Source organism: Muscardinus avellanarius (assembly GCF_963383645.1).
Source record: "Muscardinus avellanarius genome assembly, chromosome: 3".
Classification (NCBI taxonomy): Eukaryota; Metazoa; Chordata; class Mammalia; order Rodentia; family Gliridae; genus Muscardinus; species Muscardinus avellanarius.
The window spans coordinates 13,516,823-13,536,551 of record NC_137788.1 but is presented as its reverse complement, the minus strand read 5'-3'; the positions used below and the strand labels follow the sequence as shown (position 1 = coordinate 13,536,551).

The 19,729-nt window shown below is 58.8% G+C and overlaps 1 protein-coding gene across 6 annotated transcripts in view; it reads right to left on the bottom strand.

Annotated features, from left to right (window-relative positions):
• The window catches only part of ARHGEF10L (Rho guanine nucleotide exchange factor 10 like), a gene marked incomplete at both ends in the record, with an annotated part of 102,852 nt that overhangs the window by 23,696 nt on the left and 59,427 nt on the right, over positions 1-19,729 (bottom strand). For all 6 annotated transcript variants that reach the window (XM_080691103.1, XM_080691100.1, XM_080691101.1 and 3 more), the window contains 5 exons: positions 1,721-1,869; positions 7,771-7,925; positions 9,521-9,744; positions 10,988-11,074; positions 17,044-17,165. In XM_080691103.1, coding sequence (XP_080547229.1) covers positions 1,721-1,869; positions 7,771-7,925; positions 9,521-9,744; positions 10,988-11,074; positions 17,044-17,165 — 737 coding nt within the window. The remainder of the gene's footprint in view (positions 1-1,720; positions 1,870-7,770; positions 7,926-9,520; positions 9,745-10,987; positions 11,075-17,043; positions 17,166-19,729) is intronic.

Sequence of the window (19,729 nt, the reverse complement as noted above, 5' to 3'; positions counted from 1 at the left end):
CTTCCCCAGCACCCAGGAAGAACCACTGACCAAAAACCAGGAAGTGACCAGGAAGTGCAGGCCCCGCCCCATGCCCCAAGCACCACCTTGCTCGCATGAGGGCTGATTCTGTGTCAACTTGACTGAGCCATGGGGTGCCCAGATAGTTGGCCAAATGCCATTCTGGGCGCGGCTGTGAGAGTGTTTCTGGATACGGTGAATATCCTTACACGTGGGCTTACACAGATGTTAGTGGGCCTTGCAGAATGCATAGAAGGCCTGAACTAAATAAAAAGGCCAAGAAAGGAGAATTTGCTCTCTGCCTGTTTGCTTTCCAGCCGCCTTCCAGGTCAGACGGAAGCACCAGCTCTCTGGGAGTCACGCCTGCTGGCTCGGAACTGGAACTTACCCCACTGGCCCTCCTGCTTCTCGGGCTTCTTATTCAGACCAAGCCTCACGTCAGCGCCCCGAGTCCCCAGCTCCCAGGGCCTCCTCGGCCTCCGTGGCCACGTGCGCCCATCATGTGACGGATCCCCACAGACAACATGTACAGATGGCATTTCTCTGGGGAGGGTTCTGACTTATACCGGGAGCCAAGGGATGCTTCTTCCTCCTCTGCCGACTGGAAACTGGCCGCTCACACGAGGACCGGCAGCTGGAAAACGGCCCGCTGTGCACCACCCTGAAGACGCACCTCTGGGCTTCTGCACAACACCCGCCAGAGACTCCAACCCCAGCTCCTCAGCCCTGCCCGTGCCTCGGTTTCCCCGGGTGTTAAGTGATCATGTGCTCTGGGACCCAGGCCTAATCACCTGTGATCTGACAGTTCCCAGTCCGCCCAGTGCTCCTGCTCAGAAGTCAAGTAGCCTATTTATTTATTTATTTATTTATTTATTTTTGGTGGTGGTACTGGGGGTGGAACCCAGAGGCTTTCTACCTCTGGGCTATACTCCCAGACCTTTTTTATATTTTATTTGGAAACAGGGTCTCACTAAGTTGCTGAGAGCCTCACTAAGTAGCTGAGGCTAGCTTCGAACCCGTGCGATCCTCCTGTCTCAGCCTCCCAAGCGCGGGGATTACAAGCGTGCGCCACCACGCCCGGCCAAGTAGCCAATTTATAACTGGGTCATTTAAGATATGCCGGTGGGCAAGTTAAGACTCCCCACAGCAGGTATGTGTGGGGAACCTGCCTGTGTGATCCAGAACCATACCCAGAGCCCCACTCTGGGCCTGGTGGCAGCTCCTACCAATCGATAACCCAAGTAAATCGACCAAATGCCACTCGTGAGCCTCACCAGCACCCAGGACAGAGCAGGCTGTGGCTACAGGCGGGACGGTCAGCAGGAGGCCTGGGCCCAGCCCGTGCAAGGGACCAGCCCCAGCACCAGGCCCTCCTCCTCAGTCCAGGTCTGAGACACCGTGGGGCTTGCGATGGGGCAAGGCACGACCCGGGGACCCTCTACCACCACGTCCCCCAAAGAGGCCAGCCCCGAGATTGGGCCCAAGACAGGTCCCCGACGACCCCACCACACGGCAGCAACAAGCACAACTTGGGTGGCAGAGCACAGACCCCAGGAGCAGGGGCCATCTCCAGCTCAGACCCCTCTTCATCCCAACAAACGGTGTCCAATCTATCCCAAGACACAGCTAGGAGCCCAGAGCGTGCAGGAGGCTCAGCAAGCGGGAGCCAGGCAGACAGCACCACGGGCCAGGGGCCGTGAGCCACAGGGAGGGCCAGTACCTGAGTCTGCAAGGTGGTGGCATCCAGGACCGTGACCCAAGGCCCACAGCTGGCCCACACGGCGTCCTCCAGGCTCAGCAGGGTGCGGATGGGCCCGGGTCCCACCGTCAAGCACACAGGAGGGCTCTCCAGGTCCCACGGGACTCCACCTGGGGGGAGAGGGAGGGTGCAGGTCAGGGCTGAGGCTCAGGCACTCAGGAAGCGGGAGCAGCCTGGGCCGGCTGGGCTGTACACACCTCTACCCCTTTCTGTGGCCCTGCTGCCTGTTCCAGCTGGATGGAGGCTGTTCCTACTCCCACCATCCTTGATCTGGCCCCTAGGACCACGACTGAGCTCTTCTCTCCCTCTCCCTTCCCTCCCTCTCTCTCTCCAACGCCCCCCTTTTTTGTGGTACCAGGGATGGAACCCAAAGGCATTAGACCTCCAAACAACACTCCCAGCCCTAATTTTTATTATTTAGAAAGAGGGTCTCGCTGAGTTGCAAAGGGCCTCACTAAGTAGCTGAGGCTGTCAGTGAACCGTGATCCTCCTGTATCAGCCTCCCAAATGCTGGGATTACAAGTGTGTGCCACCATTCCCGCTCTTCCCATCACACACACACACCTCTCTCTCTCTCTCTCTCTCTCTCTCTCTCTCTCTCTCTCTCTCTCTCCCTCTCCCTCTCCCTCTCCCTCTCCCTCTCCCTCTCTCCCTCCCTCCCTCCCTCCCTCCCTCTCTCTCTCTCTCTCCCTCTCCCTCTCCCTCTCCCTCTCCCTCTCTTTCTCTCTCTCTCACTTATTCCTTCCACACACACTCTGGAAGCACCTACTCCAAGCCAGGCCAGGACCAAGTGTTGTTGGGAAGATGGGAACCAATCTGAGGCACGGCCTGCCCTCCAGGAGCCCCCACTGTCAGAGAAAGCACCCTCCAACGCACCAGGCACAGCTGAGCATGCGCACACAGAGCTAGGGGGACCGCAGAGGCGTCGGGAACCAGCTCTGCACGGAGGAAACCCAGGGAGGGGGAGCTTCTCAGAAGAGGCAACACCCATGCTAGGCCCTGCCAAGGGAGCAGCGTGATCCCCACCCACCCCGGGCCAGGCCTGGCGCAGTCTTCCTTCTCTCCCTCCCTTCCTTGGCCTGGAGGCCCGATGACCCTCCTGCCTTCCCACCCGACTGAGAATCGGCAGACACCCAGCTCAGCTGAGAAGTTGAGGAGCCTGGATCCCTCCCAAAACTCAGACCACTCCTTCCAGCCCAGGAGCACGAACCCACGTGGGCTGCTCCATAAATTTGGACATCCAGTGACTCTGCGAGCCCCCGTGTGCTCAGCTGTGGGGCAGCCGTGCTGACCACACCTCTGCCTTTCAGGATGCCGCTGGGAGCCAGCATGTGCAGGGTACTGAGCGCGGTGCTGGGCCCACGGTCAGGGGCGCTGAAGGCTGCACCACTACTTAGCCCAGTGCTGGGCGGTCTTTTCCTGAATTCCTTCCTTAACTCTCAACAAGCCTGGGTGGCGGGTACTAACTAACATCACCCCTGGTTTGTAATTGAGACGTGGCGAGTTCACCCCAAGTCAGAGCTCAGCAGCCGTCCGTGCTCCCTGGCTCCGACTCTTGGGCATCGTCTGCCACGATACAGCAGTCTGCAGAAGCAGGTGTCGGAGCCACTTAATTAAGGTGACCAGAGACCCAGGGCTGAGGACATGTGCAAAGACACCAAGGGGTGACCAGGCCAAGTGGCCTTTGAACTCGGCTCTACTCTAACCTTCTCCTCCAAGCCCTGTGGCCTCTTGGCAGCCAGAACTGGTGTCAGGGACGGTGAGTGACCAGAAGGCAGCCAGCCCACCGGCAACACCAACCTCCCCTGGACACCACAGCCCCGAGACGCAAGGCTTTGAGCGCCCCCAAGTGGCCAGAGATGAGTAGTGCTTGAGGTCAGAACCTGGAGCTTTGGCTGGGACCCCTCCCAGGGAGGAAGCAGCTAAGGAGGCTGGGAAAACACCCTGAAAACTGGGAAGTGGGGCCCTACTCCACGGACACAGCAGAGGTAGGCAGCAGAGCCCTCGCACACTCTGCCCGGGAACAGAGCATCATGTGGGTGCCCTGCGTAGGTAGGAGGCAGGCCCGTCCCGCCGGGCCATCCCAAGTACACTTCCCCCCTGTGCTGGGGTCCCTGGAAACCCTCTGCAACGTCCTGAGCACAGGACAGAATGGGAGGCTTCACAACGTCCACACTGCTGCTGGCCAGGAGTCCCGGCCAGAGGCCCACGCGACACCCTGAGCCAGGGGCAGCCCTGTGGGGACTGGTTTTCTTGTTGTCACCACAAGGGGACAAGCTTTGTTCCCTAAGGCTCTTGCCAGCCCTCGTGCACCACCATAAAGGCCGTCACCATGAGCTCTGGGCGGGCTGTCCCCACACACGCCATGGGGGCTCCTTCCCCTCTGCCTCCCCCCCCCCACCCCTTCTTTTTCTGCTGCCGGCTCTGGGCACGTGCACACCTGTTCCAGAAGCCACACTCACAGGCACACCCCTCCCCTGCGTGACAGCCCATTCATCTGGTCCGGGGACAGGAAGGCAAAGGCACCTTCAGGAGCAAACGAAAAAACGGGGCCTCCCTCCTCCCCCAGCCCGCAGGGGACAGAGTCCCTCGGGGTCTAGATCCAGCCGGTGCCAGGAAGCAGGACAAGTCTGAAAGTCATTGAGGCTTAGAGGCCCAAGCAGGAGCCCCTGTCTGCAGAGTAATAAATAAGGATAGTAGCAAAGACGACGACCAAGGACACCGGCTCCACTGTGAGCACCGTGGGAATGCTCGCCTGGCCACACCGCTCTATGAGGTGGGGCTGCCTGCACCCCCATCTCACAGGAGAGGAAAGCTGAGGCTTGGAAGGGCGGAGCTGTGGGCCCGGCTTTGCCCAGGTGGGTTCAGTCGCAGGCAGCCAGGCGCCCCGCCCATCTCCTTCCCCCTCCTTGAGGGGCAAGCCTGTCTGCCAGGGACACTCCCACACCCTCCCCTGAGGCCTATGCTGACCCTGTGTGGGCGGAAGGCAGGGCAATCCCAGGCGGCTGGGGTCAGACACATGGCAGGGGCAGTGGTCGCGCATCTCAGCCCTGGGTCCCAGCACCCCCTGCTCTATGCCTGGCACCTTACAGGCGCCCCACAAGTACTATGAGGGGATGGGCTTGGATAAGCAGAGGCTCCAGTGGCAGCAGACACATCGCTCTTGGCCTGGTCTCCCCATCTGTGAGCTGGAGGGGGCGTGGGCCCTTGGTCTGCAGCTCCGTGTGCCCTGGGCAGGCTGGGGTCCTCACAGGTGGTCCCAGCTGCTGCCCTGCAGGACCCCCAAGGCAGGCTAAGTCCACAGACCACGTCTACCCATTGCACTTCGCCTGTGTGGCCATCCCTTCTGTGGTGGGCTGAACCGCGGGCCAAAGAGTCAGTTTTTTCCTGTCTTGGTCTGGGCAGGGCAGTAAACCTGTCACTACAAACATTTAGACACAGACCACCAGCTCTGAGATGAAGATCCGGGGTCCTGGTGGTTCACAGTCCAGGCACTTCTGGCCACCTGAGGGACCAGGACCCTGGTCCTGCAGGGCGTAGCTGGGAGCTCCAGCTCTGCTGCTGGGATGGGCAGAGGACTGAGGGACCCGAGGCCTCTGTTAATCCAGGGAGGCCAAGGCTGATGCCGGTCCCCTAGGGTTATGGGCCAGGCTGATGATTCCAGACCCAGCACAGATGGCCCCAGGGAAAGGCAATGGCGGGGGGAGAATCCCCCTGCCACACTGTGGGGCAGGTCCTGTTGGCCCTGCTGTCTGCCCCGGCCATCTCCAAAGGACAGCACAGGGTGGGGATGGGGGGGAAGAGGAAAGACAAGACCCCTCCCAGCCAAGCCCAACACCCAGAGTGGGCCCAGGGAGGGTGTGACCGCCAGACTCTCCTGTCCTCCAGCCAGAGAGCCCAGTGTCCGGCCACGTCGAATGCTGCTCTGTACTCCCACAGTACTGAGACAAACCCGAGGTCCTCCCACCAGCCCTGTCTGCCCCACGCTCTGGCTCTGTCCAGCACGGCAGCCTCCTCTCCAGGGCCCCACCAGACCAGCAGCTCTCCTGCCCCGGCCTTTGCACATGCTGTTCCCTCTGCTCAGAACACCACGCCCCGCTCTTCACTTGCCCGGCCATTCCTCAAATGCCTCAGGACAGCGCCACTCCTGCTTGTCCAGACCAGATTATCAATTCCAGGAGGGCAGGCAGCACGCCCGCGTTGCTCACTACTGTGTCCAGGGCGTGGGGTAGATGTTCAGTAAGTACTGGGTGGGCTAGTGCTGGCAAGACAAGGGCTCAAGGGGCCTCTTGACCTCCTCCTCAGGCCCCACCGCTTCTGTGCTTCTGGGACAGTCCAAGTCCCCTCCCATTGGGAGAGGGCGCCAGCCCAGGAGGCAGGAGACCTGGGTTCAAATCTCACTCGGTCATGGGATCTGGTAAGTCCCCTCTCGACTGGGAAACGAGAATATAAGTTCCAGGTCCCCAATGAGAGTTTGTCTGATTCCGACAAACCACCAGGTCCCAACCACAGACTGAAAGCCAGTGGTTGAACCCAGAAGTCTACATGAACAAAATTGTGGCCCCCACGAAGCCCATTGGAGCCCTAGCCCCAATACCTAATCTCTGAACCTCCTTTGGAAACAGTGTGCTTGCAGGTGTAATTAGTACAGGTGAGGTGGCCCTGGAGTAGGGTAGGCCCTAATCCATGACTGGTGTCCTTATAAACAGGGCCTTCACCGGGCATGGTGGTGCACGCTTGTAATCCCAGCATTCGGGAGGCTGAGACAGGAGGATTGCAGTTTGTGGCCAGCCTCGGCTACTTAGTGACGCCCTCTACAACTGAGACCCTCTTTCAAAATAAAGAATAAAAAAATAGGACTGGAGGTATAGCTCAGAAGTTGAAGGCCCCTGGGTTCTATTCCTAGACCCGCAAAAAAATAAAACAGGGCCTTCCCTAGGGCCTCCAAGCGCATGGCCACATGACAACCTGGTCGGGCTTGTGGTAGGTAGGTAGGTCCTGTTGTGAAAGCCGCTGCTTGTGGACTTGGCTACCCAACTGCACCCCCACTCACACCCCAAACTGGTGAGTCAGGAACCCGGAGGCGAAGGGCCAAAGGAGACCCGACCTGGGGCGGGAAGGTCCAGGGTGGGCCAGGCAGGGTGCGGGGTATGCAGTGGGCGTCAGAGGGCAGGCGCTCCCTTCACAGCCCCTCGACTGAACCTCCACACATCTGAGCCCGTATTTACATTCACACGCACGCTCTGTCTGACGGTGAGAGGGATATTTTCCCCTCCTTCTTCCCCTTTTAATTAAAAACTATAAATGCCTTATCAAAAGCTAATTAAAAATACCAACACAGTGCCAAGAGGCACCAGAAAAAAAAAAAAAAAAGATAGCTCAGTGCAAATATCCGTTTACAACCGTGCAGCAACAGGCTACGGTGCCTGGCACTTGGAGCCGTGTGGGGAGGGGCACTGCCTGCTCCTTCAAGTCCCATCCCCTGCCCCCAGGGATGGTCACACTTGCCACTCGGCCCTCCTCATCAAGCCACGGGCCGGGCAAGCCACAGGTGCACGGAGACCATGGCACTCCTGTAGCCGCAGACTTCCCGTAAGTCTCAGCATCTGGATAACCCTCCAGGGCCCCCAGAGCAGTGGGCACGGCCATCATCCCATTTTGCAGCCAAGGGGCTCAAGGTACAGAAGAAAATTGAGTATGTCCTTGCCAAGGGCCACAGCTGTAATGGGGGCAGAGTCTGGGTGCGAAGCCAGGTCTCTCCAGCTGCACAGCCCCTCCCTTACCCTCTAGTCTCCTGAGCGTGGCCTTTGCTGCCTGTGTGGTAGCGAGCACGCTCTTCCTGTGGGGATTCACATACGGGGACCCATGGGGCTCAGGGGTCCCCAAGTCCCTCCAGCATGGAGATACCTTGATTTGTTTCTGCCCTGCCTCCTTGGCCAGCCTCCCGCAGCCTCCTAGGCAGAGGACCCAGCACCCAGGATTGCCCCCAGGCCCCAGGCCCCCGTCCTCACCGCTGGTCCGAGGGTAGGCGGCGAGGGTCCCGTCCTGCAGGCCGGCAAGCAGGTGGAAGGGGCTGTGTCGCAGGCAGAGCACCGGCTGCAGGCCTGGGCTCCTGCAGGTCGCCAGGCACTGGGTGCCCGTGTCCACACTGCCGTAGAGCAGGATGCTGCGGAGAGGCCGAGGCCAGCCGTGGGTCAGGGGCACCCACACCCCACATCCCCACGTGACCGCTGCCCAGCCGTGTGACCACCGCTGCTCCCTGCGGGGCCCAGCCCCTGCCGTGATTATTAGAACGTCACCTTCCCCAGCCCCCGTAATGAGGACGAGCCGGGGCGGGGAGGCATCGCCAAGAACTGCTCTCAGAGCAGCGGTGCCCTGCGTTCAAGTCCAGGCATCTCCCAGCCGGTGGACCTGGACCTCTGAGCCCCCGTTCTCTGCATAAAACGGGGCCATGATGCCACCTCAGGGCCCCAGGGAATAAAGGCCGCACACACCACAGGAGTGCTCCTAGAGAGTGTGCTGAGGGAAGGGAGACCACAAAGTGCGGACGCGCCCAGGGACAGAGCCACAGAGGGCCCGCGGCGTCCAGGCCGGGGTGGGAGGGGACGGCGGTGACTAATGAGTGAGTACAGAGTTCCTCTGAGGAACACTGAGAATGTTCTGGAACTAGACCGGGGTTACTGGAAGCCACTGAACTGTTTGCTTTAAGATGGTTAAAACTTTCAAATGAGCCGGGCGTGGTGGCGCACGCTTGTAATTCCAGCGCTGAGTGGGTAGGCAGGTGGGTGGAAATCCATCTCGAGGCGGAGACAGGAGGATCGCACAGGTTCAAAGCCACCTGCACTGGCTTAAGAGACCCTGTTTCCAAATATAAAAGTATTTTTAAAAATGGGTCTGGGAGTGTAGCCCGGAGGTAGAAGGGTTTCCAGGAACCCCAGTACCACCACCAAAAAAAAAAAAAAAAAAAACTTTCAAGTGAGTTTTATCTTGATAAAAAATAAAAGGTGTTCCCTGGGTCCCTCAAGTCTGGGCCTTGGCTGCGCACTCTGCCGAGACCCAGCCTGGGCTTCACGGAGCTTAGAGAGGCTCCGAGTTGGTTCCACATGGAATGCAACTCTGGCTCCTGCCTCAGTTTCCCTGTGTGGGAAATGGGGAAGAGGAGCATCTTCCACGGCACAGTGAGACTTCTGAGAAGCTCTGTCCACCCCAGTGCAGGGCACAGCAATCATGCCCTCTCTCCACCTCTCCCTCCCCAGGACAGGGCTGTGGGCTCTGGAGGGCACCCGCCCTGCAGAACTGCTTAATCGTGACCGCCGCCTCTGCACTAATGCGTACTCCTTCTCCCGCTACACCAACCCTGGGGCGGGCTGTGGCTGCCTCCCACACGGTGCTTGGCCGGCTCACCGGCTCACCAGTGTCTTATTGTGGGGTGCCCCGGCCAGCCACCCCCCCAAATAGAACCTCATAACCTGGGAACACCTGGGACCCTCAGCCCACCCAGCAGGGGAGAGGCCCCAGATGGCTGAGCCCCCAGTCACAGCTCCGAGAGCTGAAGCGCTCGCCTGTCCTACTCTCCAGGGACGCTCTGTGGCCCTGCATGGGGAGATTCAGATCCCTCCTTCACAGACAAGAAACCAGGGTTCAGAGAGCTTGAATGGGGTGCCTGAGCACCCCAGCCAGGGGGGTGAGGGCCGAGATTTGAACCCAGACCCCGTGATAACAAAGCCGGTGTGTGACCCCTGGGAGAGAATGTCCGCGCACCTGCCATCCTGGAGCCCCAGGCAGATGGTGGGGTGCGCTGCAGCAGAGGGGTCGGCGGCTGCCCGGCTCTCATCGACGCCCTCTGCGTCTTCCTCTGGCTCCGGAATGTACTCCATGCAGAGCACGGGGGCCGCCAGCGGGAAGGACTTGACGGTGCGGGGCGAGGGCCGGTTGAGGGAGAAGATCTCCACCTGGCCCCCCGCGCCCTCCTGCCCACCCCCGACCTGCGGGCCGAGACCAGGAGAGACCGTCAGGTGTGGCCCACGGGGGCAGAAGCGGAGCCCAGCCTCTCTTCCCAGGGACCACGGCCCAAGCTCCTCCCCGCCGCAGTCAGGTAGGGGAAGGAAGGTCCGCTCTCCTGCCCACACGCATCCTGTGGCCGCAAAAGTCACTCATCTCCAGCTACACAGCAACAAAATGGCTTTGGAGACCAAACGAAATCAAGTAAGGAGCTAGTAGAGACCAGATATCCAGTGGGCGTTCTATTTCCTTCTCTGCGGGGGACGTTTTCAGCCAACGTTCAGTGAACATTCACTCCTCGTTAAAATTGCCCTGTCTTACCACGGTTACACCCCGGGTCTAGCACATGGTGCAAACTTGATATATACTTGTTGGATAGATGGATGCATGCATGCCTGGGTGGGTGTAGATGGATGGACAGGTGGATAAGTGGGTGAGTGGGTAGGCAGGTGGGTGGATTCATGGATGGGTGGATAGGCAGAGGATGGATGGATGCACGGATGGATAGATGCACGGATGGATGCATAGATGTTGGATGCAGGGATGGATGGGGTGGGTAGATGGATAGGTAGACAGACAGAAGAATGGATGGACAGGTGGATAGATGGGTGGGTAGATGAATGGGTGAAGGGATGGGCGGATGAATGGGTAGATGGATAGGTGGATAGATGGGTGAGTGGACAGATGGATGGATAGAAGGCTAGATGGATACGTAGATGGACCATGTGCTAGGTGATGGGGAGACAGTAAGGAACAAATCCATCTCGAGAGATACATTCAGGCGGAACTCGGGTAAGTAGGCCGGAGTCCTGCTGCCCAGGGGACAGGAGGAGGCAGGAGAAAAAGGCTGGCCAGGGCTTCTGGGGCTGGGCCCTCGGACACTCTGTACCATGAGGAGTGGGGGAAGGGGGTTCATTTGAACTGAGAGAGGCTTTGCCAAGAACCCAGAGGTGGAAAGGTGAGCTGGAACCTCTGCCCGGGATGAGCACGAGCAGCCCTGCTTCCTGCCCTGGGGAAGAGCATCCCTCTTGGCTCCTGTGACGTTTGCACGAGCCCCGCCCTCATATTCGCTCCCTGGTGCTCTGTCCCCCCAGGTGAGGTTGCACCTCCTGCTCCCAGCACAGTGCCCGGCCACCGGCCCTGAAGTTTCTCAGGCAGCATCCCCAGCACCCCCTCCCATACCGCCACCCCCACAGTCCCAATCCCTGGCTGGGCAAGGGTACTTACCCAGAGGTAGCCCTGTGGAAGGGAAGTGCTGACTGCAGAGAATCCCAGCAGGGGACAGTTGACAGGACTGTGGACCAGGGCCCCAAGCTGCAGGAAACAGAGACAGGGAGGGGGTTAATTATTGAAGTACCGAGAGGCCGACATGGGCAGATTCCTGGGCCCATCCAGCCCCCCCCCCATAAGAACCCTGGGAACCCCTGCGGGCGGGGCCGGGAGTCTCTAGGCAGACCCGGTAAGATGTACTAGATCACTCTCTTCTATAGCTTTATGGTGAAAAGGGGCCTGAGTGGTGTTCTGTGTCAGCTCAGGGTCTCTGAAGCCACCGGGAAGCTTCCAGGTAAAATTTAGTGAAAACCACTAAGCCCCCCCCCCTCGCTTATTTTGCAGATGGAGAAGATGAGGGCCACAGAGGGCGGGGACCACCGACGTCACAGGGGAGTGACGCAGGGCTTGGTCTCCTGCATCCGTCCAGAGAAGTGCAACAGAGGCAGGAAGAGGGATGCTGGCGCTCCTCCCACCTCCACTCTGTAAGAGAACCCCCAGGACCAGAGCCTGCGAGGCATCACATGGAGGCCGGGGCTCTGGCTCTCACCGGCTGTCACCAGGAGCCACCAGCTGCTCGGCCCAACTCCTGCACCTTCCTCCCCAAACTCCATGTTGGGCAGCCCCTCGGAGGCCTCCGTTTCCTGAGCTAGACCTGGCCATCTGTCTCTCTGGCCGGGAGGGCAATGCGAGGTCGGAGCCAGGCAGCTGGCGGGTGGGGCAGAAGGAGGCACCGGGCTGCCCTTCTCCAGGATGGTGCTGCCCTCTGCTGGCGCTGAAGGCCCAGGCAGCCCCCGCTCCTCTGGTATATTCTAACAAAACTTCTGGGCATGGGTGAGGGGCCTCCTCAGGCAGCAGCTGGCCAACTTGGAGCTTGGGGGATGTGACTGGCTCGGGGCACACAGCAGGCTGGGGGCAGAGGCAGGACTGGAAGTACCTGCACTTTCCAGGTGTAAAGCTCTTTCTAGTCTAGTGGCATTGCTCCCAGAAGCCAGGTCAGAGGCCTTGGCTCTTTGGGGTCCCTCTCTACCCAGCTGGGAACACTAGTCCCCTCCCTCACCCTGGCCTCCCGCCTTCCCAAGGTTGCCGGCCCTTTCTGCCTCGCTGGGGCTGCTCTCCTCTCGGGGAGGGAGGGCCGCTGCGCCCCAGCTCAGGCATTTCATGGCAACTCCAGTGGGCCCTGACGTCAGCGGAATCAACAGAACCAGGTCCAAGATGCTGGCATAAATCCTCAGGTGGCTCTTTACCGGGCAAGGAGGCCGACTTTCCAAAACTCAGGGCTAAGCAGAGGAGCCGGTGCAAGCCAATGGGAGAAGCGGGCTTGAGATGCAGCGGCTTAGTGGCTTAGTGGCTACAGGCGGAGGTCCCAAGCAACTCAGTTCCTTGTGTATAAAGCGGGAGCCTTGGCGCCTCAGGGTGGTGATGGGGACTGGAGAGGGCACGGGGCTGGACACCAGGTGTCCGGCAGCCGCGACGGCTTCAGGACATCCCAGCCCTTCTCGGGCGCTCACTCTATCAGCAGAGGGCACTGCGGGGGAGGAGCCGCTGGACCAGCAACTGTGCGCTCAGCGGACAGGGCACCCAGCTGCCATGGGAGGGATACGGTCGAGGGTGCCCCCAGAGGCTCGTGTGCTGGAAGCTTGGTCCCCAGGGTAGAGGCGGTGGAGCCTTTAAGAGGTGGGGAGTAGGCAGAGGCGATTCAGCCACTGGGACATCACCCTTGGAAGAGATTAACATAGTCCTTGTGGAACCCCAGTTAGTTCCCAAGATTGCAGGCTGTCATCGAGAGAGCCAGTCTGGCCCCGCATCCCTCGGACTTGCCGTCTCACGATGTTATCCTCAGCCGTCATTATAATACCTTCACCCTGGACCTTTACTAGATCCCAAACTATGGGGAGCCTGATCCATCCTGGACTTCAGCTCCCAAAACTGTGTTAAATAAACTTCTTTTCTTTATAAAGTACCCAGCTTCAAGTATTTTATTACAGTAACAGAAAATGGATTAAGACACCAGCCAATAGCAATTCTGGCCAATGGAGGTCACGACGATCTGGACAAGGCTACTGGGCTGCAGAGCTGAATCCTAAGCAAGCCTGGCCATGGACCCCCTGCAGGTCGGAGCCACAGCCCCTCAGTCTCCAACACATTCAAGTCTTAGGGCAACTCAGTGTGCAGCATCCAGCCCCGTCGCAGGCCCTGGGACTGACCTCAGCCCTCCCTGTGGCCTCCTGCTGCCCCTCCAGGGACAGGCCTGCCCCTTAGATGGGGCCGGAGGCCCAAGAAGGACCCTCCAATCCCTGAGCAGCTAGACGTTTGGAAACATCCCAAAAGTGACCCCCTGAGGCCTCTTTCTCATGGGGACCAAAACATCCTCAGGTATTTGCTTCCATTTCCTACACCCCGAGCACAGCTGGCTAAGCTTTTGACCTAAGTCATATCAATTATTCCTCGCTGTAACCCAGGCCAGGGAAACGAGGCCACCCCAGTCCATACACTTGAAGACGCAGCGACACCACGAGCTGAGGTCACCTTCCTGAGTCACGGCTGGGACTTGACCCGGGGCAGGGCGGGGCGGGGGGCTCCCTGCTGAAGCTCCCTCCCCGAAAAACAGTCCCCTATGAGTCAGAAGGCCTGGCATGGCCCGGTGTGGGCAGGTCCTACCAGCACCGAGAATACACCGCTCCTCCTCCCGTCCCCAGCAGCCTGTTTCCTGAAGGACGAAACCCAACAGCGGCCCCCACCCAGCCAGTACAGGGCCTGGTCCTGTCTACACTGGGGAAGGGGCTGGGGCCAGCAACTCCCTGGACTCAGCGCAAGGTCCCCCAGAGAACAGGCTCCGCAGCTGACTCTGGTCAGGCCTCTGGGGAGCGGGCAGCGGGCTGGGAGGGAGCAGCCCACTGATCACATCTGTTCCTGCGTATTGGACAGGGCCCTGGCACTCCAAAGCCCTCGCTCATCCAGCTGCCGGCACACAGCTGATGGGGCACATCTGTCTGGTTTGGGTGGGAGGCGGGCACGGCAGAGGGGGAACGGGACAGTGCAGGCTCTGGAACAGCCCCCAGGAGCCCTGCAGACCCAGGGAGATTCACCGGCGGCGGTTCCCTCCGGCAGCAGGGGAGAAGCAGCAGGACTATGAGCAGGGGCCTGGCTGGGAACGTGGGGGCTTCTGGCTGACACGTTCCTGAGCCTTGTGAGCCCCAAATGGGGAGACTGGTGGGCCCTCGTCCCCAGGTTTGAAGTGGCAGCTGGCGCCCCACCTCGATGGGGGTTCTGCTGGGGAGTCCCAGGAGGTAGCGGCCTATCTGTGATTCCACCAGCTGGGTCTGACCTGTCAGGTTTCAGGTGTGGCCTGCAGTCTAGAGACCCAAGGCCCTGGGGGAGACGGAAGAACCCATCCCCAGCACTGAAGTCACCCCTGGCCGACCCCCTCCATGGATGACTGAAGTCAAATGAGTCACAGACAGGTGGACCCAAACAAGCCCTCTTCAGGGACTCTGGCTCCTCCCAAGACCCTCACTGTGCACCCCACCTATCACTGGTCCAGCCTGCCCCATCCCAACACACCCAACATGTTCCCACTGCCCCATCACCGCCAACACCAGGACAGGGGCTGGGGGGACAGTCAGGGCATTAGCGTGAGTGCAAAGTTTAAGGGCATGCCAAAAAACTCAATCATTGAGGAAAAATATCATAAGGCAATTTTTAAAAATCAAAATTAATGCAAAAAAATCCATGACTAAAGGTTTGAATGAACAAAAGATGGGAAAAAATTGTAGTCTATGCCTGTAATCCCAGCAACTCGGGAGGCTGAGGCAGGTGGATCACAAGTTCAAGGCCAGCCTGGGCAACTTAGTGAGGCCGGGTTTCAAAATAAAAAACAAGGTAGAGTAAAAATAGACACTCAGTGATAGAGACAGGAGGACCGCAGGTTCAGGGGCAGCCTCAGCAATTTAGCAAGCCCCCCAGCAACTTAGCAAGACCCTGTTTCAAAATAAAAAGGAGGTTGGGGGAGAGATAGCTTAGAGATAGAGCACTCCTGGCTTCAATCCCCAGTACCAAACATAAAATAAAATAAAGCATTATTTATCTGGATCCCTAGGATTTGGGCCACCTGCTTTAATTTTGCAGCTGCTGTGTGGACCTCACTCGCCGGATCCCAGTCCCAGCCCTGGCCCTCGCATCTCAGCATGAGCCACCCTTGCCCGTCTCCTGACCGTGGTTCATTCTCACACACAACAGCAAGAAAGATCCAAAGCGTAAGTCAGACGGCGGCAGCCGCAGGAGGGGGCCTGTCCAGGGCTTTTCATCCTCTGAGAGGGAAGTCCCAGCCCGCCCCGCCTGACCGCCGACTGGCCTCCCCTGCTCGGATCCGAGCCTCCCCTCCGAAACGCATGTGCTAGGGTAATTGCTAGTATGAAGAGCTGGGGTCTTTAAGAGATAATTGGGCCAGGAGGGCTCTGCCCTTGTGAGTGGATTAATGGCCTTATCATGGATCAAAAAAAAAAAGGCACTGGGCCCAATTTCCTGTCTCACATGCACACCTGACCTTGCGCCTTCCACAAAGCCCTCTCCAGATGCAGCACCAGTTCAGACTTCTCCACTTCCAGAACCCTAAGCCGAATAACTACTGCTCTGCATAAGTTACCTGGTCTCGTGTAGTCCGTTATAGCAACAGAAAACAGGCTGACGCAGCTCCCCGCTCGCCGGGCGGCAGGCACGCCAGCTACCCCCAGGGCTTCCGTCTCAGCCCCTCTGGTGTTCTGTCTACTTGGGATGTTTCTCCCCTGGGCCCTCTCGGGGCTGGTCCTCCATGCCACTCAGGTCTCGGTGAAGACGCCACCCCGCCCAAGGGCCCTCTCTGTACCTGCTAACGACGTGGGCCCTTCTACGGACCTGTTGTTTCACTGACTTATATTCTTTATAACGCACATCCCTTTTGTATTTCCCTTTGTTTTCTGGGTCATGGTCTGTCTCTCTGTGCTAGACTAAGAAGTTACATGCAGTGGGAATTTGGATGTCTTAGTCACCACTGTATGCCTGGTGTTTAGCACACAGTAGGGGCTCAAAAAATGTGTGTGTGTGTTTGTGTGTGTGTGTGTGTGTGTGTGTGTGTGTGTGTGTGAATGCACAGATGAACAAATGGATGAACAAAGAACTTACATCTCAAGGGATGTTCTTTCAGCTGCTTAGAGCCCCAGTCTACAGCCCAGTCCGCAAGGCTCCTGGGACTATTTATCTGGCCTGGGTCCCACGCTTGCTCTCCCGTCCCCAGAGCTGAGATGTCCTCGTCTGCTTGGGAGAGGATGGACAAGAGTTGCTCAGGTGGCGGGGGAGCTCTGCCAGGACACAAGGGGCAGTGATGGGCGGGGCCGAGCGTCCTAGTGGTCAAGACCACGGGTGCCATGATGAGGCAGCGCAGCTCCAAGTCCCTGGATCCTCCCTGCACTACCTGCTGCTTGGGGGAAACCGTGTCACCTGAGCCTTCGCTTCCTAGTCTGCGAAACGCACACAGAAACATTTGCTCATAGGATTCGTATGACTATTAAGACAAGAACAGGGTCACGGGGCCCCGGAGCGGGACAGTGGGTGCCCAGCAGACGGAGACATGGTGGCCATGGGGAAACCCATGATGGGGGGCTGTCCACACCACAGCTGGCTCCGGCCCGGCGGCATCGCAAAAGGGCCCAACCCACAGCATCTGGCACAGCCGCTTCGAAGGGCTTATTCCAGAGTCGGCCCGTCAGCTGATGAGATCATTGCTATTTATTTATCATTGGTATTTAAAATAGTGAAATTTTCCACTCCTGTGACCCACGCTGGTCCTTCACCCGGTTCCTTTGGTGGGATAACTGACTCAGGGAACAGCAAAAAAAGGCCTGACCAGCCCTGTCCAGAAGCAGAGGAGAGGCGGGAAATGGAACCTGGACCTTCCTGGCTACCGTGGGCACTACCTGGACACTCTGGTTCTCCCAGGCCCGGGGGGCCACGGCCACCTTCCCCTGGGGTCCACTCACCTGCAGGTTGAGGGCCCGGGAGGAGAAGGCGGGGACACAGCAGGCCAGGATCGGGCACCAGAACGGGGCTTTGCTCTTCTTGTCCTCGTCTGGACACAGCCAGCCTGGCTGGTTCTCCTCCCCTACGACAGGAGGAAGGAGACAGTGACGCTGGTCAGAGTCGCTGAGGGCGGCAAGTGGCCCTCCAGACCAGCGGAGCCACTGCAAGCGCCAGAAGCCAGCCCATAGTGACCTGGGCTGCCCAGACAGTCCCACACACACACTCCTGCCCATCTGGGATGATCCAGCCTCGCCCCGTGGACTTGGTCCCCAGGCAGAGCCAGGAAGCTCTGGAGTTCCAGGGTGACCCCATCAGCCTCGGTTTGTTCACCTACACCACGGAGACCAGGGCCAAGGGACACACTGGAGGAGAAAGGGCTGTGCTGAACACGAGTCCAGAGGCCAGTGCCTTGGCGCTACATTCTAGAGCAGGAGGCAGATCAGAAACCAGCAAATGGACAGAGGGCTCTGACCACGATGGCACCACGCTGGCGCTTTTACACTTGGCGGGGACAGTGGTAAAGAGGAAGAATCGCTGTCCTGATTCCTCCAAGGCCACCCAAAACCTAGGGAGCCACCTGCCCCAGGGCCTGCTGGGAATGCAGGGTCAGGGGCCTGAGCCCAGCCCCAGGACTGGGGCTTGGGGATCATTATGCCAATGAGCCTCTCTTAACAACCCACAATCTCCAGGGTGGCCCCTTTACTCTGAGAAAATGGATGAGCAGAAGGAGGGAGGGAGTAAGCCACATGGCACAAGGGCTCCAAGGACCGCCCTCCCTCCCCAGCTGCACGCCTTGGTTGCCCGGCTCCACCACGCTAAATAACACACAGCGGGACGAACCCGGATGTCCCCCTGCCCAGATGCTCTCCGCAGGCTGGCTCCTCTCCCCCTGGCTCTCAGCCATGTGTCTACCTTCTCCGGAAGGCTTAACTGGCAGTCTCTCTGCCCCTCCCTGGCCTCAGCGGTGTCTCCATCCATCAGAAACGGCACAGCCCTTGGCCACAGCCAGCGCCGGCTGAGTCTGCTCCGACTTGGGATATTTTGACTTCGCAGTGGTATGAAAGCTGTGTCCGTGGTCACACTGGGCTGGTGGTATGTGGCGACCCTCTCTCGTATGCTCGGCAGCCGCAGCTCCTGGTCGGCCCCGCCAGCACCAATAGAGAGAAATGAGACTTTGCAGTGTGCCGGGCTGCCAGGCTGCTTTGGATAATGTCTTATGCCTTTGGAATCCATCCTATCTACAAAAGCCCATCTGTGTGTGTGTGTGTGTGTGTGTGTGTGTGTGTGTGTGTGTGTGTGTGTGTGTGTATGAGATACGCAACGCTCTGTGACGAATGGGCTTTGCTCTGGATGCTTTTGTCCAGGGCTAGGTTGGTGGAAGTGTTCTGAGCTCTGACACTCAGAAGGCTCTGTGTATTAAATGCATTTCCTAGCCGGGCGTGGTGGCGCCTGCTTGTGATCCCAGCACTTGGGAGGCTGAGACAGGAGGATCGCAGGTTCAAAGCCAGCCTCGGCAACTTAGTGAGCCCATCTGCAACTTAGTGAGACCCTGTTTTCAAATAAAAGAATAAAACAGATCTGGGGGTGTAGCTTTGAGGTAGAATGCCCCTGGGTTCCATCCCCAATACCACAAAAAAAAATGCATTTAGACCTAATGATATTTAGGGGGAAGGGTATTGGGAATTGAAGCCGGTACGCTCTACCTCTGAGCTACACTCTCAGTCAGCCCGTTTTATTTATTTATTTTGAAATTGCTAAGTTGCTGAGGGCCTTCTTAAGTTGCTGGGGCTGGCCTTGCTCCTGCAACCCTGTCTCAGCCTCTCCAGACATGCACCACCACGCCCGGCTCTAAGGATTTTTTTCAACTGACAAGAGATTTCTCAGAACCACCCCACTGTAAGTGAACATCTGCTGCTCTCCCACTGGTCCGTCCCTTTTTTCCTTTGTGTGTGCCAGCCCCCTCTGCTGTAGTATTCCACAAGGGCGGTCCCATGCAGGTTGGCTGCCCTGTAGGCAACAAAAACTTGCAAAATGTCTCTACCGTGGACAAAGGTGTGGCCTGAGCGTCGGCCTCTGCCAGAGTGGCTGGAGGGAGGTGGTGGCTGGTGTGGGTGCTTTGGGGAAGTCAGATATTCTTGCCAGTGTCACATTAATCACGTGAAGGCTGGCACGCGGGGGGGTGGGGATAGGGGGTCCCGCCGTCTAGCTGAGCCGCTAAGGGTGGAGCGCATCCCCCAAACAGGCCCTGAGGTGGCATCCGTGTCAGGCCTTCCGTCCAGCCCGCAGGGCCCTGGGAACAGTCACATCAAACAGGCCCCCTGAGCCAGGCACAGTGTCATCCAGCAACTCGGGAGGCTGAGGCAGGAGGATCACAAATTTAAGGCCAGCCTGGGTCACTTAGTGAAAGCCCAGCTCAAAATAAAAAGTAAAAAGGGCTCGGTGGCGCAGCTCAGTAGCAGAGGCCCCAAAACAAACAAACAAAAGTCCTTGTGCTGAAAAAGGGGGGAAGGTAGGCAGGAAACTGCTGAGGGACCATTGCCATCAGAGAAGAGCCAGCCGCACACGGGTGGGTGTCACTGTAACGGGAGCCGCGCGTGCACCCCACTTCATGGCCTGCACATCTCCCTTCATCCCGCAGGCACCACA